This window comes from Hyla sarda, chromosome 10, assembly GCF_029499605.1.
Source record: "Hyla sarda isolate aHylSar1 chromosome 10, aHylSar1.hap1, whole genome shotgun sequence".
NCBI lineage: Eukaryota > Metazoa > Chordata > Amphibia > Anura > Hylidae > Hyla > Hyla sarda.
In genome coordinates, this window is record NC_079198.1 from 81,475,188 (window position 1) to 81,503,111 (window position 27,924).

General features: G+C 43.4%; 1 protein-coding gene across 1 annotated transcript; it reads left to right on the forward strand.

Annotated features, from left to right (window-relative positions):
* Window positions 1–20: 20 nt before the first annotated feature.
* PIH1D2 (PIH1 domain containing 2) lies at window positions 21–27,924 on the forward strand. Its single transcript, XM_056543308.1, has 6 exons — window positions 21–158; window positions 5,047–5,237; window positions 7,759–7,882; window positions 12,012–12,245; window positions 20,769–21,058; window positions 27,378–27,924. Exons 2-6 carry the CDS (start codon window positions 5,055–5,057, stop codon window positions 27,510–27,512), a joined length of 966 nt encoding a protein of 321 aa, XP_056399283.1. The 5' UTR covers window positions 21–158; window positions 5,047–5,054; the 3' UTR covers window positions 27,513–27,924.

Genomic DNA, 27,924 nt, shown 5'->3' on the forward strand with positions numbered 1-27,924 from the left:
CGGAAATACCTCTCATAGTCCTCTACACACATCGGGGCGGAACGATGTATGCGGGGCTTCTGTTGTAAGGGGGAATCCTATACATGAAGCACTGCGTTCTTGTTTCCATAGAAACTACTGTGTTTCTTCGTTTCTTCTTTGACTGGAAGACGGGACATGTAAGTATGACTATCTTATCGTGTGTGTGTATATATATATATATATATATATATATATATACATACATACACATACATACATACCCCTACACTAGTGTTTCCCAACCAGAGTCCCCCCCAACTGTTGCAAAACTACAACTCCCAGCATGCCCGTCACTTATTGACCTGTATTGCTGTAATGTCATGTATAAAAATAATGATAACTCCTCAGTGTGTAGGTCAGTGTTTTCTAATCAGGGTGCCTCCAGCTGTTGCAAAACTACAACTACTACTGGGAGTTGTAGTTTTGCAACAGCTGGAGGCACCCTGGTTTGGAAACACTGACCTACACACTGTGCAGTTATCATTATTTGATACATGACATTACAGCAATACAGGTCAATAAGTGACGGCAGACAGGTGAGTCATGTGACCACACGGCTGCCCGCTGCGGCGTCGTTTGGTAACGTGACGGTCATTATCACTTGCGCGGCCCATCAAACGGTAGAGCGGGAGCCGCTGAAGGGAGAGAGAGAGAAAACATGAGACAAACCACCATATTCCAGGCAGACTTTGAGTGTAACTTTATAAAGCAGCAGCTGTCTATCCATGTCCCCACAGAGGAGGCCCCCTCTCAGCAGACCATAGTCACTGACCCACATACTGCTGCGCTACCTCCAGGGCAAAGAGATGACCAAGAAAAACAGAGCATGCACCCCCCAGGGCGACCCAAAGTGACACCACTCAAGATTGAGTGAAAAAAATGGCAGGCTGTTACCCATAGCAACCGCTTAAAGGTGCCTGCACAGCTTTATTCTGATTGGTTGCAACAAGTCACTCCGTTGCGCTGGTTTTTATGAATACACCCCCCCCCCCCCTAAGGTGTTAGGGGATCCCTGCCTGCTGTGATGTAACAGTGACAAGGGGCCCATAGCTGACTGACCATTAGGATGTTTGGATTTTTTTTTTCCATTGTCTTATTTTTTTTGTTTGTTTTTTTGTGTGAAAATAGTCACCAGTGCCCCAATATCTCAGGTTTGGGGGTAGGGGGGGTTCTCAGGGCCGAGCATACCATCCAATAAAACTGCTCTTCATCGGTATCACTATGGTGCACAAATTCACCTATCCCAGGGACACAGGCTGCTTGACCAGTAGAAACATTTTTTATTCCATAAAGCAGTGTTTTCCATACAGTGTGTCCCCGGCTGTTGCAAAACTACAACTCCCAGCATGCCCGGACAGCCATAGGCTGTCCGGGCATGCTGGGAGTTGTAGTTTTGCAACAGCTGTGGACACACTGTTGGGAAAACAATGCCTTAAAGCCATCAATAACTCTCCAGCTGTTGCCAGACTACAACACCCATCATGCTTGAAGGCCAAAGGCTGTCAAGGCACGATGGGAGTTGTAGTTTCGCAACAGGAACTCTGCCCTAAAGCAGATCAATTAGGTTTAGTTTATTTTTTCTATTACGCAGCCATGAGCATGATAGTCATTTGTGTATTTGTGATACTTTAAAAATTCGGGCGGGAAATACTTTGTCTGAGCGGCCATGTTCCCTGGTCCCAGCTACCGTTCGCCTTATGATTTGCAGCCTCCCGCTCGGTCTCCATGGTAACCATTACTTAACAAGAGCCAGCGTCATAGAAATGTAATGGTACAGGGTTTCATACTGTTTAGGTTACCAAGAACACTAGTAGGAGGCTGCCGCTTATATCACATTCTAGTAGTTGCTGGGACTCGGGCTACATTTACACAGCAGAATATCCACAATCCTGCACAATTTCCGTTCAGTGAAGCCTGCTGAACAGAATTGCCGCAGAATTCTGTGTTCTCAAAACACAGAACTTTGCTGAAATCCAAAGCCCCAATTGACCTCAATGGGATTCTGCAGATGAATTCCACAAAATTAAAGACATGTCTTTACATTTTGTGTGAATGGGACAGTAGAATACTATTAAAGAGTACCTGTCACCAAATAAACATTTCTAAACTAACCCAGGCTATGTTCCCTATCTACTCCTAATACCCTTCCCACCCTTAAGAAAAATTTCAGAGCTTTAAAAAGCTGTGTATTTTACCATTCTTCTTGCTCACATAGTCCAATCTCACAGCAGGAGAAAGTGGGTGTTTCCCAGCAGGCATGACATCGCTGAAGTCTGCTGGGGGACCACTTTCGCCCTCACATCTTTGCAGTGCTGTGATGAATAGAAATCTCAGGCTCTGTGCAGCAGCTTTCAGTCTGTGTATCTTTCAGGGAGGCTCTTTGCAGCTTTTAGTCTGTGCTGCTTTCAGTGAGACTCTTTGCAGCTGTCAATCAAGCTCAGTGCAGAGAAACACTTCCTGAGTTTGGTCTCATGCCATTACAAGCAGGAGACCAAAATCTGAGGTTTTGACCAGACGGAATGTGTTCTGGCCATGAAGGGAGACCCCTGGTGGACAGAAGTGTACCGAAGAAAGAGAAACGCGTAGCATCTTTGCACAATAAACAAGCCTGGTTTTATTCCTTTGGTCCCACCAACTTCCTTCTTCCAGTGCCGAAGATATTCCTGCACTGGTTCCAGTCACCTTGATTTTCTGCAATCCATTATATGCAGAATCTGTTGGACAAGCAGTCTCCACACTTTTCCAGAATGATCCTTGCCTTTCCCCACTTACAGTGTCCAAAATGGTAAAATTGGGGGAGATTTATCAAAACCAGTGCAGAGAAAAAGCTGACCAGTTGCCCATAGCAACCAATCACATTTCTTATTTCATTTTTTAAAAGGCCTCTGCAAAATGAAAGAAGCAATCTGATTGGTTGCTATGGGCAACTCAGCAACTTTTCCTCTGCACAGGTTTTGATAAATCTCTCCCAATGCCCCTTTTGGCAGACAGGGTCTCTCCAGTTGGTCAGTATGTGCTCTTAGTAGGTAATTACCCTAAGTAGGTAGATAGTTGTCACCCAGTAGGCAGGTGCCCCCCAGTAGCTCGATAAGTGTTCACCAATTGATAGATAGGCCTTCCCCAGTAGGTAGTTACTTGCCCGCACTGTATAGAAGATAGTTTAACCCCCACCCCTTGGAGGTAGATAGTGTATACTTAACCTCTTCTGCGCTCCCCCTGCTGGCACAGCCAACTCCTCCTCTGCTCTGCAGACTTGATGCATACGCACAATGCATGCCTGCACCTGAAGCAGGACAAAGGTCCTGCGCTACTCCTAGCACCCTGTAGACTGGAGGCCCAAGACTGCCATGTTGCTTTCCCTGTAGGCCGCAGGCTAAGTGCCTGAAGCCCTTTGTTCTGTTGTCAGCTCTGTTGGTGCATCCTAAGGGCACTGCTGCAGTTAAAAGCAGCGCTAACTAACCCAGGGATGCTAGCAACCACCGCCAGTTACTTCCCTTCTAGGTGGGTTAGGCAGTGGCGCCTTAGGCGAATGTCAACCTTACCTACTCAGTGGGGGACATTTATCATTGGCTTTACACTACTTCAATGTTCTAAATGGCCCTGCAAATTTTGCGCAATAGCATTTTTTGCACAATTTTTTTGCACACTTTTCAGTAGAACATCTTTCAAAGTTGTCTACTGTTTGGTGCACCGTACCCCCACTTTTTTGTAGTGGAGCTGTATTTATTACTTGAGCAAATTAAATTTAGAAGTGTTTTTTAGCGCAAAGCCTACTTTTTTTGCGCAATTCTACACCACCTAATAGGACACATACAAAAGTGTCAGATGCCAGAGCACAAAGCTTAAAGGGGTACGCCGGTGGAAAACTTTTTATTTATTTATTTTTTTAATCAACTGGTGCCAGATAGTTAAACAGATTTGTAATTTTCTAAAAAAATTTTTATCCTTCCAGTACTTATTAGCTGCTGAATATAACAGAGGAAATGATTTCCTTTTTGGACCACAGTGCTCTCTGCTGACATCTCAGAGCAGCATATGTTTGCTATGGGAATTTTCTCCTACTCTGGACAGTTCTTAAAATGGACAGAGAAGTCAGCAGAGAGCACTGTCCTCGTGATGTCAGCAGAGAGCACTGTGTTCCAAAAAGGAAATAATTTCCTCTGTAGTATTCAACAGCTACACCAACATTGATAAATGTCCCCCAGGCACACAGTATTGGGTCTATTCACTCCAATGGCCCAAACATGATCAGCTAGCCACTGAAGCACAAAAACTTTGAACTGTCCAGTTTAAAGGGGTACTCCGCCCCTAGACATCTTATCCCCTATCCAAAGGATAGGGGATAAGATGCCAGATCGCCGGGGTCCCGCTGTTGGGGACCCCAGGGATCGCTGCTGCAGCACTTCGCTATCATTACTGCACAGAGCGAGATCGCTCTGCACGTAATGACGGGCAATACAGGGGCCGGAGCATCGTTACGTCACGGCTCCGCCCCTCGTGACGTCACGGCCCGCCCCGTCAATACACGTCTATGGGAGGGGGCGTGGCGGTCATCACGCCCCCTGCCATAGACTTGCATTAAGGGGACGGGCAGTGATATCATGAGGGGCGGAGCCATGACGTCACGCTGCTCCGGCCCCTGTATCGCCCGTCATTACGCACAGAGCGAACTCGCTCTGCGCAGTAATGATAACGGGGTGCCGCAGCGGCGATCCCCAGGTCCCCAGCAGCGGGACCGTGGCGATCTAACATCTTATCCCCTATCCTTTGGATAGGGGATAAAATGCCAGGGGCGGAGTACCCCTTTAAGCTTCAGTTTCCCTCATTCATTCATTCATGCCATAAGCCTTGTTTTAACTTTTATGAAATAACCTACTGTAACTTACTTATTATTGCCAGATCTTTAGTCTGTGTCTGAACAGATTTGTAGCAGTGTAGTTATTGTATTGATCTTGTCTGTAGAAGTTGACTTTTTTGTATATTTCTTTTTAAGTCATATTCTGTCTTCATGTGTTGTCTTTACAGAAATCAAGATGGACATCAAACTCGCCCCAGACCAACTATTGTCTCAGGTCAACCAGTTCTGGAGTATGTTGGATGACATGGCTGAAAACAGCCCGCAGAGCTACCAGAAGTTCATACAGCGACATCTGGAAGAAGGGAAAGAATCCATGGCTCCCCCTGAACAGCACTTGTGTCTTCAAACCAAAATATTGGTAATATGATTTTACATGGATAAAAGACTTATATAGTCACATTGTTAAAAGGTTGTCCTGTGAACTAGGAAAACAGATTCATATTAGACTTCTTATACCTGGTCAGTCCATAAGTGAGTGACTCTACATCAGTGTTTCCCAACCAGGGTGCCTCCAGATGTTGCAAAACTACAACTCCCAGCATGCCTGGACAGCCAAAGGCTGTCCAGGCATGCCGGGAGTTGTAGTTTTGCAACACCTGGAGGCACCCTGATTGGGAAACGCTGCTCTACATGGAAATTGTTCAGCCTCAGAAGATTTCCAAGCAGAAGTCAGAGATACATTATTTTTATTATCCCTGTTTCCCGAATTATTTTATACACAGCGCAAAAAAATATCCCAGAGGTCTTTTATGACCTGAAGGGAATATGTAAAATAAAATATATAAAGTTAAAACAAAATAAAACTGCAAGGATAAGGGGACACAGTTTAAGAAAAGTAGTTCACTGGCACTTTTTTCTTTTCTTTCCTTTTTTTTTTTTTTAACATTTTCTCCCAATATCACAATAAATACATTTAAATTGCTTTATAAAACAACATAAAAATAAAGCCAACAGGAGCAGTTGCAAAAATTATCTGAATAACTAAATTAAAAGAAAATATTTAACAAGGGTTAAAAAAAAAAAAAAAAAAAAAAATTATCCGGTCATTAAGGGTAAAAACTGGCCCAGTTACATACTAGTTATGGCACCCTCTGGTGTTACTTTAAAGGGGTTATCCAGGGAAAAAAACTTTTTTTTATACAACTGGCTCCAGAAAGTTAAACAAATTTGTAAATTACTTATATTGAAAAATCTTAATCCCTCCAGTACTTATTAGCTGCTGAAGTTGAGCTGTTCTTTTCTGTCTAAGTGCTCTCTGATGACACCTGTCTCAGGAACTGTCCATAGGAGAAGCAAATCCCCATAGCAAACCTCTTCTACTCTGTGCAGTTCCCGAGACAAGCAGAGATGTCAGCAGAGAGCACTGTTGCCAGACAGAAAAGAACAACTCAACTTCAGCAGCTGATAATTATTGGAAGGATTAAGATTTTTTAATAGAAGTAATTTACAAATCTATTTAACTTTCTGGAGCCAGTTGATATATTAAAAAAAAAAAAAAAGTTTTTTCCTGAAATACCCCTTTAATTTCCACTCCAAGAACCTGCACCTAATATGTCTAGAACTGATGTTAAAGGAATATTTAAGGATTTTTTATTTTTGGACTATGCTACAGGGGCTGTAAAGTAAATGTAGTTCATAATATAGTGTCTATACCTGTGATTGATGCATGGTTTTGCAATTCTTATATGATCTTTGCCCCAATGTTTATTTTCAACAGCAGACAAAATGATTGTCGTCTCCCAGGTTTTCCCAGGTTGCAGTGCGGCCAGATATATTACATCACTAGTCAGGTGTTGAAAGGAAGCCTATCTGGCTCAGTGGGTGAAGTGACCGCTGGGTGGGAGGGAGATCATTCTCTACAGGGCTGCAACCGTACTGCAATGGGTGGGGGGGCTGTTGTGTGGGATCAAGAAAAGTGACCTCATACTTACAAACAAGGGATCCTGGGACTTGTAGTTGGAGGAAGGGAACTTCAACAGGAAAAAGCCATTTCACAAAAATAAATTAACAGCATTATGGTGGACTCAAAACATAGCCATTTAGCCCAAAGACAAGCACGGATCCTTCCTAAGGCTAAGTTTCCACTTTTTTTTTTCAGGCAGTTTTTGGAAAACTGCCACTGCAATTTTTGAGCCAAAGTCAGAAGTGGATCCATAAGGGAGGAGACGTGTAAGTCCTTCCTTTATATGTCCTATTCCTTTTGAATACACTTCTGTCTTTTGCTCAAAAACTGCAGTGGCTGTAACCCCTTTAACACAGGCCCCTGTGAGGCCGCTCTTCTGTTTCTACCCGCTGTACCTTTGTATGCTTCTATGAAATAAAGTTCTTCAAGCGAGCAGATTCGGTGAGTGCATCCTACTGTTTATCTCACTTCATAATATTTGTATGTACGCTATTGGAGTGCACCCCCACAAGTGTTCCACCTGGAGCAGCTGGCGTCTGTTACTAAAGGGGTCATTGTGGTCACTGGTAGCTGCCGGACTCTCTTGTTCCTCCGTGTGAATTTAACCCCTTTAACACATACTCAGTAGCTCAGTCCCATTGCCCAGATCCTCTTCTACATGGGAGACAGTAGAGTGACTCCTGTTATTGTACAGATCAGCCAATAAAATGTGGTACACTAGCAGCACTGGGCACATTAGATGGGGCCTCTTGGAGGGAATCAGACAACAGGGGGCACCATCATAAGTACATAATAGCAATATATAAAAACACAGATGCATGTTATAAAGAAATTATTTTTTCATGTAGTTCATGAGTAGATTAATATTTAATCATTAGAAAACCTCATTAAACCATATTTTAAAACACGGCTTTTTAGACTGATGCCATTTTAACAAATCTGTATATTAAAACTTCCCTTTACACTGTATGTGCAGGATCCAGATGAACAGTTGTTATTTATTAACATATGTGAATGGAAAAAGATCCCATCTCCTGAATCTGATAAACACCCTGTGCCTCTCATGGCTGGGGAATTGAAGGATATATCTGATGGAGCAGGTGAGTGTGCCACAATGAACCAGTCCTGTCCAGGGTTGGCATATAAACATGAATATTGTTTTATACAGTGGTGCCTCAAATTACAATATTAATTGGTTCCAGGACGACCATTATATGTTAAAACCATTGTATGTTGAGACAATAACTATATGGAAACCTGGTAATTGGTTCTGAAGCCCCAAAATGTTATCTAAAAAAAAGAGGGAAAAAAAACTGAGGATTAAATTAACCTTTTAGGCACTCAGCCTTTTTTCACCTTAATGACTCAGCAAATTTTCGTTTTTTGCATTTTCTCTTTTTTCTCCTTCCTTTCTAAAAATCATAACGCCTTCAATTTTGCACCTACAGACCCATATAAGGGCTTGTTTTTTGCATCACCAGTTGTACTTTGTAATTACATCACTTATTTTATATTATAACCTGCGGCGAAATTAAAAAAATGATTTGTGTGGTGGAAAAAAAAGCCATTTTGTAACTTTTTGGGCTCCCGTTTCTACACAGTGCAATATTGAGTAAAAATGACACCTTATCTTTATTCTGTAGGTCCATACGGTTACAAGGATAACCAATTTATATAACTTTTTAATTTTTCGTGTACGGGGCGCTATGAGGGCTCATTTTTTGCACCGTCATCTGTAGTTTTTATTGGTACCATTTTTGTTTTGATGGAACTTTTTGATCGCTTTTATTAATATTTTTATGGTGTATGAACTGACCAAAAATGCACAATTTTGGACTTTGGTATTTGTTTTACGTGTACGCCATCGACCATGTGGTTTAGCTAACCTAATACTGTTATAGTTCGGACATCTACGCATGCGGCGGTACCACATATGAGTATTTTTATTATTTATTACATTATATTTATTTTTTACCCTTTTTCTTTTTTTTAACCCCATGGGGGACTAAAACGTGCAATCTTCTGATTGCATACACTGATCTGTGCTCTCCCATTGCAAAGCACTGATCAATGTAACCGGCGATCTGCTGCTCTAGCCTGCTGTGCAGGCATGGAGCAATAGATCGCCGATCGGACAACAGAGAGGCATGTGAGGACCCTCTCGTGGTCCGGTAAGCTGATCGGGACATCACGATTTTGTCGCAATAGTCCCGATCAGCTCCGCTGAGCTGCCGGGATTCTTTTACTTTCCTCTTAGAAGCCGCGATGAACTTTGATTGCGGCATCTAAAGGGTTAATGCCGGGCATCGGCCCGATCGGCCGTGCCCGGCATTAGCCGTGGGTCCTGGATGCCCCTAGCAACCGGGACCCACTGGGTTGAATCCATTCTCTGCTGTGAGAACGGTTATAACCCAGTAAACGGGACAGGTACGCCCTCAGTCCTTAAGGATCGGGGATACAAGGCATATGCATATGCCCTGCATCCCCAAGAGGTTAAAATAAGTAGATAAATAATAAAATAATGCAAGTCCTTATATATATAAAGCAAGATACAGCTGGTGAAAGCTGTAAATCACTATGTGGAGGACAGGAGCTTCGTCAGGATCCTGTACAGTACATACACAGGTTCCAAAAAAAAGAGAGCCGCCCTCACCTGGTGTCCAAAGGAGCAGCTAACCCTGGCCCAGGTAAAGAGCAGTACAGAACATGTAGTACCACCCTGTACTGTAGGGGGCACTACCAGACAGCCAGTCAGTGCATGTACTTCAGTAATACAGGAGTTTTACCAGTGAAATGCCCATTCTGATTAGTTGGTTCCTCCAGTTATTGACACGTTTTGCATCGTTATATCTGGACTGTCTGTAGCATTGTATGGTGAGTCTGGTTTCAAGTTACAATGGTCCAGAAAAGACCATTGTATGATAGAAAATATTTTATGTTGAGACCATTGCAAGTTGAGGAACATAGTTACATAGTTCATAAGGTTGAAAAAAGACCATAATCCATCAAGTTCAGCCTATAAACCTAATGAGTCCCCACTGAGTTGATCCAGAGGAAGGCAAAAAACCCTCATACTAGAAGTAAAAATTCCTTCCCGACTCCAAATCAGTCAGAATAAATCCCTGGATCAATGTTCTGTCCCTATAAATCTAGTATACATAACCAGATTATACGTAACTAGATTACTCTCCAAAAATGCATCCAGACCCCTTTTAAATTCTTTTACAGAGTTCACCATGACCACCTTAGATACAGTCCTGGGTATAAATAGATCATGGGAGAGATCTCTGTACTGTCCCCTGATATATTTATACATAGTAATTGGGTCTCCCCTAAGCCTTCTTTTTTCCCTAATTCTGATATTTTTTTGGGGGTACTGTAGTCCTCCCATTCCCGTATTACTCTGGTTGCCCGTCTTTGAACCCTCTCCAGCTCCACTATATCTTTCTTGTACACTGGTGCCCAGTATTGTACACAGTATTCTATGTGTGGTCTGACTAGTGATTTGTACAGCGGTAGAATTATATCCTTATCGTGGGCATCTATGCCCCTATTTATGATTTTATTTGCCTTGGCAGCAGCTGCCCGACACTGGTCGCTACAGCTAAATTTACTGTTAACTAAGACTCCTAAGTCCTTTTCCACGTCAATCGACCCAAGTGTTCTCCCATTTAATACATAATCCCAGCTCAGATTTTTCTTCCCCATGTGCATTACCTTACATTACACTTATCATTGTTGAACCTCATCTTCCACTTCCCAGCCCAAACCTCCAACCTATCCAGATCCATTTGTAACAGTGCACTGTCCTCTATTGTGTTTACCGCTTTACATAGTTTAGTATCATCTGCAAAGATTGCTACTTTATTATTCAACCCCTCTACAAGGTCATTAATGAATATATTAAATAGAACAGGACCCAAGACTGACCCCTGTGGTACCCCACCAGTAACAGTCACCCACTCAGAATAAGTACCATTAATAACCACTGTATCTCTTTAACCATGTATAAAATGAGGCCTATGAAGCTATTTTCTTAAACTACTTACTACTTTTGGTCAGTCATCAGACACTTTACTTATCTTGGAAGCTAAACAGAATGTGACTACCATGGCAAAAGGGGGGTGCATGTTATATCAGTTATGTTTGGTACTATGATACCGTGACATGAATAAATGGGGTGCCTCTGCAGCTTGCCATGTAAAATTGGCCTTCTCTGTACAATTGTACACAGCCTATGATTCTCTACAAACCTTTCCCGCTGTCCACAGTCTGAACTGGTGTGGCTCTACCTCCCCCACTCTGCCGCTGGAGCAGAAAGTCTATTTGACAGATTTCTCTTACCTTTGTCCGAGAAGGGGCTAAATGGTAGGACATTTTTAATGAAGACTAGAAAGTTGCTTTATTTTGCATTCAGGAAACAAATCAATAATATATCTTTTTAAATTAATTAATTTATTTATGTAGCCCTCCTAGTCCCAGTTTACAAGTATTATATTTGACATGGATTTTAGTGCATATTCTATGCAGAAATCGGTAATAATTCTTCAGCAGTTACATCGTGTTTCTGCAACCCTTTTCATGTGCAGTGGGAAGTTTCTGTGCAGACTTTTGGCATTGCCGTGGAAAAGAAACATCTGTAGAAATAAGTAGCATCCTTCTAATTTCCACAGATTTTATACAGAAATGTCAAGGATTAGCCTCATTGGTTAATAATGCTGATCCTTTAGTGCATATCTTCAGCAGAAATTCCAGGGTCAGTATTTGTTCTGAAAGCAAAGTGCCCTTCCTCAGTAGCTACAGAGCCCATTAAACTGAGCGCTGTCCATGCATGTATGGGACACCAGTCAATTTCAGAGCCTTTTCCCATTACGGTCAGGACACGTGACACAGCCGCAGCAGAATGCTTCTTTGTCCAAAGTATTGATGTACTGTACATTGCATAGACGGTGAAAGGTATGAGTGGGGGTGGATGTGAGCACCACTGCATGCATCGGGTCAACAAATAGGACCTGTCTGGGGTATAAATAGATAATACTGGTGATGGAAAATTATGATTATTGTGGTTATTGGTATAGGAGTAACATTTTAAATACAGGTGAATTAGAATAATGCTCTTCACTCCCTGGCTTGCCGCTCAATCCCACTCATTGCAATCTCCTGCAATCAGATGGAATCACTGTAGAGCTGCAGATGTTACATGTGATGTTATTTTCTCTCTTCTGCCAGTTATTAGCATTGCCTACAGCCCAGAGGTCCTAAAGAAAGCCGACAAAGACCCCACAGAACAGGACCAGCTTATCCGCCTAGCAATGAAATACATAGAACAACAGCACAAAGTCACCCTCTGCCATTCTTACTGCATTGCTCCATTTAAACTGAAGGGCACCGTACAACAAATGAGGAGGAGCCTAGAAGGAATTGGACAGAAGCAAAAGAAGACAAAGGGAAGAACAGAGGATGGTAAGTGAAGCTGTCATATAGCAGGGAAAGGTAATTGTTACATGGTGAGAAGTCATACAATTTTCTTATGTATTTTCTCCATCGATTCCTCATTATCTGGCCAATTTCCCTGATTAGTTATTAGTAAGCTATAAAAAAATTCAGAGCTTTTCTTCAACTGCAAGGAAATCATATATATCAAGTATATTAGAAAATTGTATAATTTTTAATTGTTCAAAGAATAGTATACATTTTTGAATCAGTATTTCCTTTATTATTTTCTTTATGTAGAATATTTATCCCTTTTCAATTAAAGGAGTAGTCCAGTGGTGAACAACTTATCCCCTATCCTAAGGATAGGGGATAAGTAGCAGATCGCGGGGGGGTCCAACCACTGGGGCCCCCCGCGATCTCCTGTACGGGGGGCCCGACAGCTCGCGGGAAGGGGGCGTGTCGACCTCCGCACGAAGCGGCAGCCGACACGCCCCCTCAATTCAACTCTATGGCAGAGGCGGAGTGCTGCCTTCGGCAATCTCCGGCTCTGCCATAGCGATGTATTGAGGGGGCGTGTCGACTGCCGCTTCGTGCGGGGGTCGACACCCGCTATCTGGCCGGAGAGCCAGGGCCCCGTACAGAGAGATCGCAGGGGGCCCCAGCGGTCGGACCCCCCACGATCTCAAACTTATCCCCTATCCTTAGGATAGCGGATATGTTTTTCACCACTGGACTACCCCTTTAAGTGTTATTGTAAAAATGACCAAAGGGATACTTTAGTTTTACAGCTCCAAAGTTAACCTCTTAAGGACCCAGGACGTACGGGGACGTCCCCGCACCCTGGGCTTTAAGGACCCAGGACGTCCCCGTACGTCCTGGCGTTTTCCGGTCTCTGCCGCTCGCCGGGCAGAGATCGGAACCGGATGCCTGCTGAAATGCTTCAGCAGGCATCCAGGGCAAACGCCGAGGGGGGCCATGCAGGCCCCCCATGTCGGCGACCGCCGCTAATCGCAAGGGAGATCGCCCTTGCGATCTGCGGCGATACCGGGCTGATCGGTTCTCTGGGACCCGACCGCCCGGTAATTTCGCATGATCCCGGCTGTCACAGACAGTCAGAACCATGCTAAAGAATAGGAGCGAGGTGGCAAGCCTGCCACCTCCTCCTATTCCCTGCGATCCGTCGGTTAGTTAACCAACCAATCGCAGGAGGGGTGGGCGGTTACTTCCTCCCGTCCTGCCCGGCCCCTTGAAGTCCGGAGAGGACGGGAGGAAAACCGGAGGACGCGGCGGGGGACGGGGGAGTGCTGGGGGCCGGCCCCGGTACTTACCTCGTCCCTGAAGACCCGGATCCAGACGATGAAGACGGTGGCGGCGGCGGCGACAGGTGAGTAGATCTTCAGCCGCGGTCGGGCCCTTTACAGCAATGCACGTCGCCGTAAAGCGACATGCATTGCTGTATTGGGACCCTGTAAACTACAACTCCCAGCATGCCCAGACAGCCCTTTGCGTCTGGGCATGCTGGGAGTTGCAGTTTTGCAACTTCTGGAGGTCCACAGTTTTTGGACCACTGTGCCCTTCCAGATGTTGCAAAACTACACATCCTCAGCATGCCCTTACTGTCCAGGCATGCTGGGAGTTGTAGTTCTGTAACATCTGGACCTTCAGATGTTTCAGAACTAAAACTCCCAGCATGCCTGGACAGTTTTGGCATACTGGGAGTTGTAGTTTTGCAACATCTGGAAGGGCACAGATTGGGAACCACTGTATTAGTGGTCTGCAAACTGTAGTCCTCCAGATGTTGCAAAACTACAACTTCAAGCATGCTGGGAGTTGTAGTTTGGCAACATATGGCTCTAAAGATGTTGCCGAACTACTACTCCCAGCATGCCTGAGAATGTTTGGGAGTTGTGGTTTTGCAACAGCTGGAGGCACACTGGTTGGGAAACATTGTTTCCTAACTCAGTGTTTCCCAACCCGTGTGCCTCCAGCTGTTGCAAAACTATAACTACCAGCATGCACTGAGACTGTGCATGCTGGGAGTTGTAGTTTTACAACAGCTGGAGGTCCCCCCGCCTGTGAATGTACAGGGTACATTCACATTTGCAGGGGCTTACAGTGAGTATCGGGCTGCAAGTTTGCAATGCAGCAAATTTTGCGTGGCAGCTCAAACTCGCAGCGGGAAACTCGCTGTAATCCCCTGCCCGTGTGACTGTACCCTAAAAACACTACACTACACTAACACAAAATAAAATAAAAAGTAAAAAACACTACATATACACATACCCCTACACAGCCCCCCTCCCTCCCCAATAAAAATGAAAAACGTCTGGTACGCCACTCTTTCCAAAATGGAGCCTCCAGCTGTTGCAAAACAACAACTCCCAGTATTGCCGGACAGCCGTTGACTGTCCAGGCATGCTTGGAGTTTTGCAACAGCTGGAGGCACCCTGTTTGGGAATCACTGGCGTAGAATACCCCTATGTCCACCCCTATGCAAATCCCTAATTCAGGCCTCAAATGCACATGGCGCTCTCCATTCGGAGCCCTGTCGTATTTCAAGGCAACAGTTTAGGGTCACATATGAGGTATCGCCGTACTCGGGAGAAATTGCCTAACAAATCTTGGGGGTCTTTTTCTCCTTTCACCCCTTATGAAAATGTGAAGTTGGGGTCTTCACCAGCATGTTAGTGTAAAAAAATAAACTTTTTACACTAACATGCTAGTGTTGCCCTATACTTTTCATTTTGACAAGAGGTAAAGGGGAAAAAAAGCCCCCCAAAATTTGTAACGCAATTTCTCCCGACTACGGAGATACCCCATAAGTGGGCGCAAAGTGCTCTGGGGGTGCACAACAAGGCCCAGAAGGGAGAGTGCACCATGTACATTTGAGGTGATTTGCACAGGGGTGGCTGATTGTTACAGCGGTTTTGACAAACGCAAAAAAAACAAAACCCCACATGTGACCCCATTTCGGAAACTACACCCCTCACGGAATGTAATGAGGGGTGCAGTGAGAATTTACACCCCACTGGTGTCTGACAGATCTTTGGAACAGTGGGCTGTGCAAATTAAAAATGTTGTACAGCCCACTGTTCCAAAGATATGACAGACACCAGTGGGGGGTAAATGCTCACTTTACGCCTTGTTACATTCCTCAAGGGGTCTAGTTTCCAAAATAGTATGCCATGTGGGGGCTATTTTGCTGTTCTGGCACCATAGGGGCTTCCTAAATGCGACATGCCCCCCGAGCAAAATTTCCTCTCAAAAAGCCAAATATGACTCCTTCTCTTCTGAGCATTGTAGTTCGCCCGTAGTGCACTTCAGGTCAACTTATGGGGTACCTCCATACTCAGAAGAGATGGGGTTACAATGTTTGGGGGGTATTTTCTGCTATTAACCCTTGCAAAAATGTGAAATTTGGGGGGGGAAACACACCTTTTAGTGATTATTTTTTTATTTTTACGTATGCAAAAGTCGTGAAACCCCTGTGGGGTATTAAGGCTCACTTTATTTCTCGTTACGTTCCACAAGGGGTCTAGTTTCCAAAATGGTATGCCATGTGTTTTTTTTTTGCTGTCCTGGCACCATAGAGGCTTCCTAAATGCGACATGCCCCCGAGCAAAATTTGCTCTCAAAAAGCCAAATATGACTCCTTCTCTTCTGAGCATTGTATTTCACCCATAGTACACCTCAGGTCAACTTATGGGGTACCTCCATACTCAGAAGAGAAGGGGTTACAAATATTGGGGGGTATTTTCTGCTATTAACCCTTGCAAAAATGTGAAATTTGGGGGGAAACACACATTTTAGTGAAATTTTATTTTTATTTTTTTACATATGCAAAAGTCGTGAAACCCCTGTGGGGTATTAAGGCTCACTTTATTCCTTGTTACGTACCTCAAGGGGTCTAGTTTCCAAAATGGTATGCCATGTGAGGGTTTTTTGCTGTTCTGGCACCATAGGGGCTTCCTAAATGCAACATGCCCCCCAAAAACCATTTCAAAAAAACGTATTCTCCAAAATCCCCTTGTCGCTCCTTCGCTTCTGAGCCCTCTACTGCGCCCGCCGAACACTTTACATAGACATATGAGGTATGTGCTTACTCGAGAGAAATCGGGCTACAAATATAAGTATACATTTTCTCCTTTTACCCCTTGTAAAAATTCAAACATTGGGTCTACAAGAACATGCGAGTGTAAAAAAATGGAGATTGTGAATTTTCTCCTTCACTTTGCTGTTATTCCTGTGAAACACCTAAAGGGTTAAAACGCTGACTGAATGTCATTTTGAATACTTTGGGGGGTGCAGTTTTTTATAATGGGGTAATTTATGGGGTATTTCTAATATGAAGACCCTTCAAATCCACTTCAAACCTGAACTGGTCCCTGAAAAATTGTGAGTTTGGAAATTTTGTGAAGAATTGGAAAATTGCTGCTGAACTTTGAAGCCCTCTGGTGTCTTCCAAAAGTAAAAACACGTAAATTTTATGATGCAAACATAAAGTAGACATATTGTATATGTGAATAAAAAAAAAAATTATTTGGAATATCCATTTTCCTTACAAGCAGAGAGCTTCAAAGTTAGAAAAATGCAAAATTTTAACATTTTTCATCAAATTTTGGGATTTTTCACCAAGAAAGAATGCAAGATACCACAAAATTTTACCACTATGTTAAAGTAGAATATGTCACGAAAAAACAATTTCGGAATCAGAATAATAACTAAAAGAATTCCAGAGTTATTAATGTTTAAAGTGACAGTGGTCAGATGTGCAAAAAATGGCCGGGTCCTGAGGTGTAAAATGGCCTGGTCCTTAAGGGGTTAAAGTGGAAAACTTTTTTTTTTTTTTTACATCAATTGGTGCCAGAAAGTTAAACAGATTTGTAAATTACTTCTATTAAAAAATATTTACCCTTTCAGTACTTTTTAGCAGCTGTATGCTATGGAGGAAATTGTTTTCTTTTTTAATTTCTTTTTTGTCTTGTCCACAGTGCTCTCTGCTGACACCTGATGCCCGTATCAGGAACTGTCCAGAGCAGGAGAAAATCCCCATAGCAAACCTATGCTGCTCTGGACAGTTCCTGGTATGGACAGAGGTGTCAGCAAAGAGCACTGTGGTCAAGACAAAAAAGAAATTCAAAAAGAAAACAATTTCCTCTGTAGCATACAGCTGCTAATAAGTACTGGAAGGATAAAGATTTTTTAATAGAAGTCATTTACAAATCTGTTTAAATTTCTGGCAACAGTTGATTTAAAAAAAATGTACCCCTTTAACCCCTTAACGACGCAGGACGTATATTTACGTCCTGCGCCGGCTCCCGCGATATGAAGCGGGATCGCGCCGCGATCCTGCATCATATCGCGTCGGTCCCGGCGCTCATCAACGGCCGGGACCTGCGGCTAATACCACACATCGCCGATCGCGGCGATGTGCGGTATTAACCCTTTAGAAGCGGCGGTCAAAGCTGACCGTCGCTTCTAAAGTGAAACTGAAAGTGACCTGGCTGCTCAGTCGGGCTGTTCGGGACCGCCGCGGTGAAATTGCGGCGTCCCGAACAGCTTGCAGGACACCGGGAGGGCCCTTACCTGCCTCCTCGGTGTCCGATCGGCGAATAAGTGCTCCGTGCCTGAGATCCAGGCAGGAGCAGTCAAGCGCCGATAATGCTTATCACAGGCGTATTAATACACGCCAGTGATCAGCATTAGAGATCAGTGTGTGCAGTGTTATAGGTCCCTATGGGAGCTCTAACACTGCAAAAAAAATGTAAAAAAAAAGTGTTAATAAAGGTCATTTAACCCCTTCCCTAATAAAAGTTTGAATCACCCCCCTTTTCCCATAAAAAAATAAAACAGTGTAAAAAAAATAAAAAATAAACATATGTGGTATCGCCGCGTGCGTAAATGTCCGAACTATAAAAATATATCATTAATTAAACCGCACGGTCAATGGCGTACGCCCATAAAAAATTCAAAAGTGCAAAAAAGCGTATTTTGGTCACTTTTTATACCATTAAAAAAATGAATAAAAAGTGATCAAAAAGTCCGATCAAAACAAAAATCATACGGATAAAAACTTCAGATCACGGCGCAAAAAATGAGTCCTCATACCGCCCTGTACGTGGAAAAATAAAAAAGTTATAGGGGTCAGAAGATGACATTTTTAAACATATAAATTTTCCTGCATGTAGTTATGATTTTTTCCAGAAGTGCGACAAAATCAAACCTATATAAGTAGGGTATCATTTTAACCGTATGGACCTACAGAATAATGATAAGGTGTAATTTTTACCGAAATATGCACTGCGTAGAAACGGAAGCCACCAAAAGTTACAAAATTGCATTTTTTTTCCGATTTTGTCGCACAATGATTTTATTTTCCGTTTCGCCGTGCATTTTTGGGAAAAATGACTAATGTCACTGCAAAGTAGAATTGGCGACACAAAAAATAAGCCATAATATGGATTTTTAGGTGGAAAATTGAAAGGGTTATGATTTTTAAAAGGTAAGGAGGAAAAAACGAAAGTGCAAAAATGGAAAAACCCTGAGTCCTTAAGTCAATTGGGTCCCACAGTAACCATAGGCAGTGAAGAGAGCATAAGCAGTTGATATCACAGCAGACGTTCCCTATATTTGCGCCACTATCCCCTGCAAGACCTTTTTATCAGTCCTGTACGGTGATCTCAGGATATAGGAAAGTTTTACCTCCTCCCAGATTCTGCTTGTTTGGCAGTTCTTAAAGAGCAATGGGGGATATTTATCATTGCTTTTAGAGCATTTTTTTTGTCTATGTTTAGGCGCAGTTCAGGCGCAAGCAGCATATTTTGAGACTTTAATGCGTCTTTTGATATAGACAGTTTCACTCTTTTTGCCTACCTGTAGAACTTTTTCTTTTTGACCATGCAGTGGTCACCTATTTATCATTTGCGACTTTTGTCAAAAGTCGCTATTTTGTGCGCAAAGGTACTTTTTTTTAGGTGCAAAGCTACACCACCTACCAGTAGGCGTACCTTCCACAATTCAACCTAAAACCCCTTGTGGACGACAGCGTCCCACTCCTCTTCTATGACACGTGCTCAGGAGCTGAGCGCAGGTCATAGCTGGGTGGTCCTGGCGGCTATATGCCACCAGGACCCATCTCTAATGCCAGACATCAACGATCACGGTGATGCCCGGCTTTAACCCCTTAGACACCACAATCAAATTTGATTGTAGCATCTAAAATGCTCTATGAAAGTAAGTAAAAACACCTAACCTGCCAAATTCAGGACCCGGGAAAGTGTCTACTTCCCTCCCTCACAAGTGTCTAGAAGAAGTGTATGTGGTAGAGCTTTTCCCACCACAGCAGAGCTGCGCAAAATTCATCATCCTGCTGCACCTTCCTGATAAATAAGATGCACGCTAGTCAAACCCACCACTCAAATAAATGTGGGAAAATAGCTCTACCGTAGACATTCTTTGATAAATCTGGGCCAATATGTCTAAATCTATATATATATATATATATATATATATATATATATATATATAACTCACGTGTGTGTGTGTGTATATGTATGTATGTATGTATGTATGTATGTATGTGTGTGTGTATGTTCCAGCATCACGTCCAAACAGCTAAAGATATTAACATGAAACTTGGCACACATGTTACTTATATGTCAACAACAAACATAGGATAGGTGTTTTAACCCTTACTCACCCAGATTTGCCAGGGGCGGAGTTTATGTTTAAAGTGTCATACAAGTCTATGGGAAATATATGTTACTGCATAACTTTCAAACGGCTGGAGATATTTCGATAATACTTGGTCACATGTTACTTATATGTCCACTTGAAATATAGGATAGTTACTTTAACCCTTAACTACCCCCATTTGTGAGGGTCGGGGTTTTTGTGTAAAGTCCCATGCAAATCAATGGGAAATGTATGTTCCCCCATAACTTCCGTACGTCTGGAGATATTTCAATACCTGGTAAACATATTAGGAGGTCGGGATAGGAGGTCGGGAGAGATTGATTGGATAGGAGGTCGGGATAGGAGGACGGGATAGGAGGAGATAGGAGGTTGGGATAGGAGCACGGGATAGGAGGTCGGAATAGGCGCACGGGATAGGAGGTCGGGATAGATGGATTGGATAGGAGGACGGGATAGGAGGACGGGATAGGAGGTCGGGATAGGAGGTCGGGATAGGAGGTCGGGATAGGAGGACGGGATAGGAGGTCGGGATATGAGAATGGGATATAAGGTCGAGATATGATGATGGGATAGGAGGTTGGGATGTGAGGACAGGATATGGGGTTGGGATTTGAAGTCAAAAGCTTCCTCCTTTGTTTATTTTCCTCCGCAACAAGGATTAGGAAGGAAAAACCGGGCAACGCCGGGTACTCAGCTATTAAAGCTATAAAGTGTCCCACAAAAGGGAAGATCAGGTGACAAGACAGTGTGAGCACGAGGACTCTCTGGCTCCATACAGACCGTTTTTTTGTTGGGGTTCATTCTATTGTGATCTAGTGATTCGGGCAGAGCTTTAATGTTGGTTTTGCCTATCAGTCCCTGACAGATCTTTACTGGATCAACTGAGAAACATAGCAGTGAAAGATGAAGAAAAAGAGGAACCTAAAACACCCATAGTGATAATGGCAGAGACCAAGACCAAACCTAACGTAGGCCTTATAGAAGTGATGTCCAGTACAGAGCTGAACGAGGATGACCTCGCACCTCCCCCACAGCATGAACTATCTGTAATAAGGGACGAGGCTGGGAGCCCACAGAAACTGATCCTGACAGCATACTTACAAGGGGTGCACTCTGTCTCCAGATGTGATCTAAATGTATCTAAGGTAAGAGAACAGAGCTGAATGTATCTCTCATGACCTCTCATATAAGTGCAGTTTTTTAGTTATTTAAAAAATAGTCCAGTGCTGGCAGATCCCTTTGCCATATAAACCACTGTCCAGATTAAATTAGGATAGTGGTGAAGGTACATATACTAAAGTACCACATTCTTAGGTCTGTAAAACTTCCTCAAACTGTGAGTCACCCCAGATTTTAGAGGAACAGCTGGGGAGAAAGACTGGAAGCACTAGTCTTTCAAAAGCCAAATGTTATCCCCTTAAGGCTAGGTTTCCACTTGGTTTTTTTTAACACCTAAAAAAACACCAGCAATAATGCCAAAAAAACTGCCACAGTTTTTCCTGCATTTTGGCAGTTTTTCTGGCGTTTTTTCTGATGTTTGGAAACAGCCAGTTTTGGCCCCTGTGGCAGTCTTCTCACTGCCTTCAGGTATCACTCTGTGGGTCAGATTCTGAGCGCCCGGTCCACAGAGTGTAAGGAGATGAGGAGTGACGTATAGCATCACTATTCACCTCCGCCGGCCCTATAGTATACAGGGGTGCACAGTGTATACAGTATATACAGCTATCTATAGATAGCTGTATATAGAAGCCGACATCCACTTACCTCCCTTGCTCCTGTCCCGGCCGGGTCAGTGTAGCCCCGCCCCTAGTGATGATGTAATTAGGGGGCAGAGCTACAGACAGGAGCCAGGCTGGTAAGTGTGAAGGTCTGTTCACATTGTCCATTTTGTTTAATGTGAACAGACCATTCTGGCAGTGGCCTCCCAGACAGGGAGACTCCAGCTGTTGCTAAACTACAACTCCCAGCATGCCCAGACAGCCAAAGGCTGTCTGGGCATGCTGGGAGTTGTAGTTTTGCAACAATCGGAGGCTCCCTGTTTGGGAAGACATTGCAATATGGGCGCTCTCCCCAGCGAACAGCACCAAAAATGTCCAAATTTTTTATAAAAATACGGGAAACCCTATGCAGGTTTTTTTTACATTTATTTATAAAAAAAAATGCATAGGGTTCCCTGTCTTTTTATTATCAGCCAGATACCAACCAAGCAGCAACAGCCTGAAGTTACCAGAGTGGGCGAGGACCATTGTTACTGGCCCTCCCCAGCCTAAATAACGCCAGCCTGTTACCGCCTAGGCCCAGGAGTGCCATTTTTGACGCTCCGGGCCTGTTCGTTCCGGCTTTCCCAGCACCCCTGTGGCAGTGGGTACCGGGATAATAATTGAGGGTTATCGCTAGTTGTTTTTGGGGCTAACACTAAGCCCAGCTTAGTAATGGATTCTGTCTATTAGACGGCTTCCACTACTAAGCCTGAAAATTCAATAAAAGAAAACACTACACGTTGGAAAAATTATTTTATAAAAAAAACAATCCCTCACAGCCCTTTTATTAAAAGGAAAAAAAAATCCAGTTCATCCGCAGTAGTCCACCATAATCCTCTGCATACACGGATCTGAAACGAGAAGAGAAAGAAAAAAACACAAAATATTGGTTAGTACATTTTTGGCACTGTCTGCTGGGGAGAGCGCCCATAATGCAATATCTTCCCAAACAGTGAGCCTCCAATTGTTTGCAAAACTACAACTCCCAGCATGCCCAGACAGCCTTTGACTGTCTGGGCATGCTGGGAGTTGTAGTTTAGCAACAGCTGGAGTCTCAATATCTGGGAAGACACTGCCAGAAGGGTCTGTTCACATTGTACGTTTTGTACACCCTTACCAGCCTGGCTCCCGTCTGTAGCTCTGCCCCCCTGATGATGTCATCACTAGGGGGCGGAGTTACACGGACCCATCAGGGACCGGAGGGAAGTAAGCGGACTTAGTCTTCTGTATACACTATATACAGCTGTCTATAGATAGCTGTATATAGTGTATACGGCCCAAAGGGTTAACCTACACTGTCCAGCAGTATAAGTTAACTTTTTCCTTGCTGGGCTGGCGCCTAGTGCACAGCTCAGCAAGGGGTTAAGTGAGCCAGCAATGTGTATACTGTATACACATTGCAGGCTCACTAAGTTCTTGCTGGGCAGTAGCTATAGGATGTATATCTACTGCTCAGCATCAGCTGTTCTCCAGGAGGATCGCAGCGGGTGTCAGGAGGAGTGACATCCGCTGTGATCTGTCCCTTACTGCAGGTACTACTACTCCCAACATGGAGCACACTCTGCTCCATGCTGGGAGCTGTAGTACCTGCATTAATAGACAGATCACAGTGAGTGTCACTCCGGACACCTGCTGTGATCCTCCTGTATAATGTATAGATGCAGGCGGCCGCTCTTCTATGGTCCCCTGCACTGACGTGTATATACACCTATTAATATTTCCTGTAGAGAGCTGTGATTGGCTGGAACCATCTGGCCAATCACAGCTCTCTGTGACCCGGGGCGATCTGTCAATTAGTACAGGTACTGCTATTCCCATCATGGAACAGTGTGTTCCATGCTGGGAGTAGTAGTACTACCTAAATAATGTAAAAAAATTTGAAAAACACACACTACATTTTTATTATTATTGTCGGCTACATTTTTAGTGCCCTGCCTGCTCACATAAATTGATCCATGTTTAAAAAATCGTTAGATACAATTTTAATTGTTTTTAATGGTATCCTACGAAATTTTTATTAAAAAAAAAAAAAAAAAAAAGGTATCTCCATCACTTTTTTGGATTGCTAAATCTTGGCGTTTTTTCACTCCCATAAACTTCTATGGGAGGAAAACGCCAAGATTTTCCTGAAAAAACGCCAAAGTCTCAACAAGAGGTTGTTTTTTAAAAACTGCCAAAAGGAGCCCAAAAACGCCAAAAGGATTTTAAAAAAAACGCCAAACTGAAAAACGCCAAGTGGATATGGCATTTTGCAGTTAACTATTGACTTGCAGCTAACATCTGGCCGTAGCGTTTTTTCACAAAAAAAACACCATGTGGCAGAATGGGCGTTTTTGCCACAAAAAAAAAGACAAGTGGAAACCTAGCCTAAAACTGACACGTATATCAGTCACTGGCAGGTGCTCAATCCTGCTCAGCAATGCATATATCCGTCATTGGGATCTGGTGGGCTCTGCCGAGTGCACCAATGATACTGTGGCTATAATGCATAGCAATGCAGCTGTTGGGGGATAAAAATAGTCATGGCCGTAAATGTTGGCACCCCTGAAATTTTTCTAGAAAATGAAGTATTTCCCACAGAAAAGGATTGCAGTAACATGTTTTACTATGCACATGTTTATTCCCTTTGTGTGTATTGGAACTAAACCAAAAAAGGGAGGAAAAAAAGCAAATTGGACATAATGTCACATCATTGACCTCCGTCATAAGGGCAGGGTTTCCAAACCAGTGTCCTCCGGCTGCTGCAAAACAACTCCCAGCATGCCCAGACAGCCTTTTGTTGTCTGGGCATGCGGGGAGTTGTAGTTTTGCTAAAGCAGAAGGCACACTGGTTGGGAAACACCACCCTAGAGGATTACCCTGCATGGATATGAGATACAGTCATGGCTGTAAATGTTGGCACCCCTGAAATTTTTCAAGAAAATGAAGTATTTCTCACAGAAAAGGATTGCAGTAACACATGTTTTGCTATACACATGTTTATTCCCTTTGTGTGTATTGGAACTAAACCAAAAAAAAAGGAAGAAAAAGCAAATTGGATATAATGTCACACCAAACTCCAAAAATGGGCTGGACAAAATGATTGGCACCCTTTCAAAGTTGTGGATAAATAAGATAGTTTCAGGCATGTGATGCTCCTTTAAACTCCCCTGGGGCAAGTAACAGGTGTGGGAAAAATAAAAAAAATAAAATAAAATCACACCTGAAAGCAGATAAAAAGGAGAGAAGTTCACTTAGTCTTTGCATTGTGTGTCTGTGTGTGCCACACTAAACATGGACAACAGACAGAGGAGAATAGAACTGTCTGAGGACTTGAGAACCAAAATTGTGGAAACATATCAACAATCTCAAGGTTACAAGTCCATCTCCAGAGATCTAGATTTGCCTTTGTCTACAGTGGGCAACATTATCAAGAAGTTTGCAACCCACGGCACTGTAGCTAATTTCCCTGGGCATGGACGGAAGAGAAAAATTGATGAAAGGTGTTAACGCAGGATAGTCCGGATGGTGGATAAGCAGCCCCTAACAAGTTCCAAAGATATTCAAGCTGTCCTGCAGGCTCAGGGAGCATCAGTGTCAGCTCAGCGTGAACTATCCGTCGACATTTAAATGAAATGAAACGCTATGGAGGAGACCCAGGAGGACCCCACTGCTGACACAGAGACATAAAAAGGCAAGGCTACATTTTCCCAAAATGAACTTGAGTAAGCCAAAATCCTTCTGGGAAAACATCTTGTGGACAGATGAGACCAAGATAGAGCTTTTTGGTAAAGCACATCATTCTACTGTTTACTAAAAATGAAATGAGACCTACAAAGAAAAGAACACAGTACCTACAGTGAAATATGGTGGAGGTTCAATGATGTTTTGGGGTTGTTTTTGCTGCCTCTGGCACTGGGTGCCTTGAATGTGTACAAGGCATCATGAAATCTGAGGCTTACCAACGGATTTTGGGTTGCACTGTACAGCTCAGTGTCAGAAAGCTGGGTTTGTGTCTGAGATCTTGGGTCTTCCAGCAGGACAATGACCCCAAACATACGTCAAACAGCTCCCAGAAATGGATGGCAACAAAGAGTTCTGAAGTGGCAGCAATGAGTCCAGATCTAAATCCCATTGAACACCTGTGGAGAGATCTTAAAATTGCTGTTGGGAAAAGGCGCCTTCCAATAAGAGAGACCTGGAGCAGATTGCAAAGGAAGAGTGGTCCAACATTCCGGCTGAGAGGTGTAAGAAGCTTATTGATGGTTATAGGAAGCGACTGATTTCAGTTATTTTTTCCAAAGGGCGTGCAACCAAATATTAAGTTAAGGGTGCCAATAATTTTGTCCAGCCCATTTTTGGAGTTTGATGTGACATTATGTCCAATTTGCTTTTTTTTTTTCCCTCACTTTTTTGGTTTAGTTCCAATACACATAAAGGGGATACACATGTGTATAGCAAAACATGTGTTACTGCAATTCTTTTCTGTGAGAAATATTTCATTTTCTTGAAAAATTTCAAGGGGTGCCAACATTTACATCCATGACTGTATCTCATATCCCAGCAGGGTAATCCTCTAGGGTGGTGTTTCCCAACCAGTGTGCCTTCTCCTGTAGCAAAACTACAACTCCCCGAATGCCCAGACAACAGAAGGCTGTCTGGGCATGTTAGGAGTTGTTTTGCAGCAGCTGGAGGACACTGGTTTGGAAACACTGCCCTTATGACGGAGGTCAATGGCGGCTGCAACATCCAAGTTTATATATTTCCAGTACACTAAACAGTGGGATGGTACAATGCAGAGTTAAGAAAAGATGTAAAAATATGTAAACCATGACATGTATTTCCCATTGAAAAACATGAGACAATGTTTGTGAGCCCATTAGATGTGTAGTCTAGCAAGGCATCCACATGAAAAGACTGTGTGACTACAACCTTTAAAAGACTGCAGTGTTCTGCCTTATTCAGCAGTAAGTTGGGAGTAGAGATGAGCAAACTTACAGTAAATTCGATTTGTCACAAACTTCTCGGCTCGGCAGTTGATGACTTATCCTGCGTAAATTAGTTCAGCCTTCAGGTGCTCCGGTGGGCTGGAAAAGGTGGATACATTCCTAGGAAAGAGTCTCCTAGGACTGTATCCACCTTTTCCAGCCCACAGGAGCACCTGAAAGCTGAACTAATTTATGCAGGAAAAGTCATCAACTGCCGAGCCGAGAAGTTCGTGACAAATCGAATTTACTGTAAGTTCGCTCATCTCTAGTTGGGAGCTTGGTTAAAGGGGGTACTCCGTCCCTAGACATCTTATTCCTTATTGTTTAGAGCATCAGGTGCAGCGCCAGAGGCTTGTGATGTCACGGCTCCGTGCACTGGATGTCTGGGGTGCCGCAGCCAAGATTGCAGGAGTCCCCAGCGATCAGACATCTTATTCCCTATCCTTTGGATAGGGGATGAGATATTTAGGGGCAGAGTACCCCTATGTGTGTAAGTATGGAGTGCCTACGTATTTTACTGTGCTCTGCGAATCTCTGACATAATATTAATGATTCATAGAAAGAGGAAGAAGTATTCCCTCTGCCTCATTAGGTAGGTGAGGTTTTAGTATGGCTCCATGTGTAATAGGATGTAATCAGCAGAGCGGTAGTTCCTGATGCTAGGGATTCATTTTTTTACATCAGTTTTGTGGTAGAGGAAACATTACATCAGAAATCAATCTCTATTTACTTTTCAGGATGATTTGATGCTTGAAGTCCCTGGAAAATTCAAACTTCACCTGGATTTGCCCGAGCTGGTCAATGAAGACACAGTCACCGCAAAGTACAACAAAGCAAACAGCACACTGACTGTCACAATGTCTGTACTATAGCGCCACACTTTGGAAAATCTATGACCACGGCTTCATGAAGTGAAGGATTTTGGCTGTGTGGAGAGACAACTGGCAAACAACTAAATGTCAGCATGTAAGAGTTCACTAAAGGGATGGCGAACCTATTACCTGCATACAGGTCCAATACAATAATGTTATGGGTTAAAGTAATACTGCACAGTATGCAAGTCTTCGCTTTATAGACTTCGCTTTAAAGTTCATGCATAATCCAAACCAAGATGGTGTCATTGGAGAAAGCACAATGGATGTTTTGCTGCTACTAAATGTTCAGTAAAAGTATTAATGTACAGTGGTCCCTCAACATACGATGGTAATCCGTTCCAAACGGACCATCGTTTGTTGAAACCATCGTATGTTGAGGGATCCGTGGAATGTAAAGTATAGGACAGTG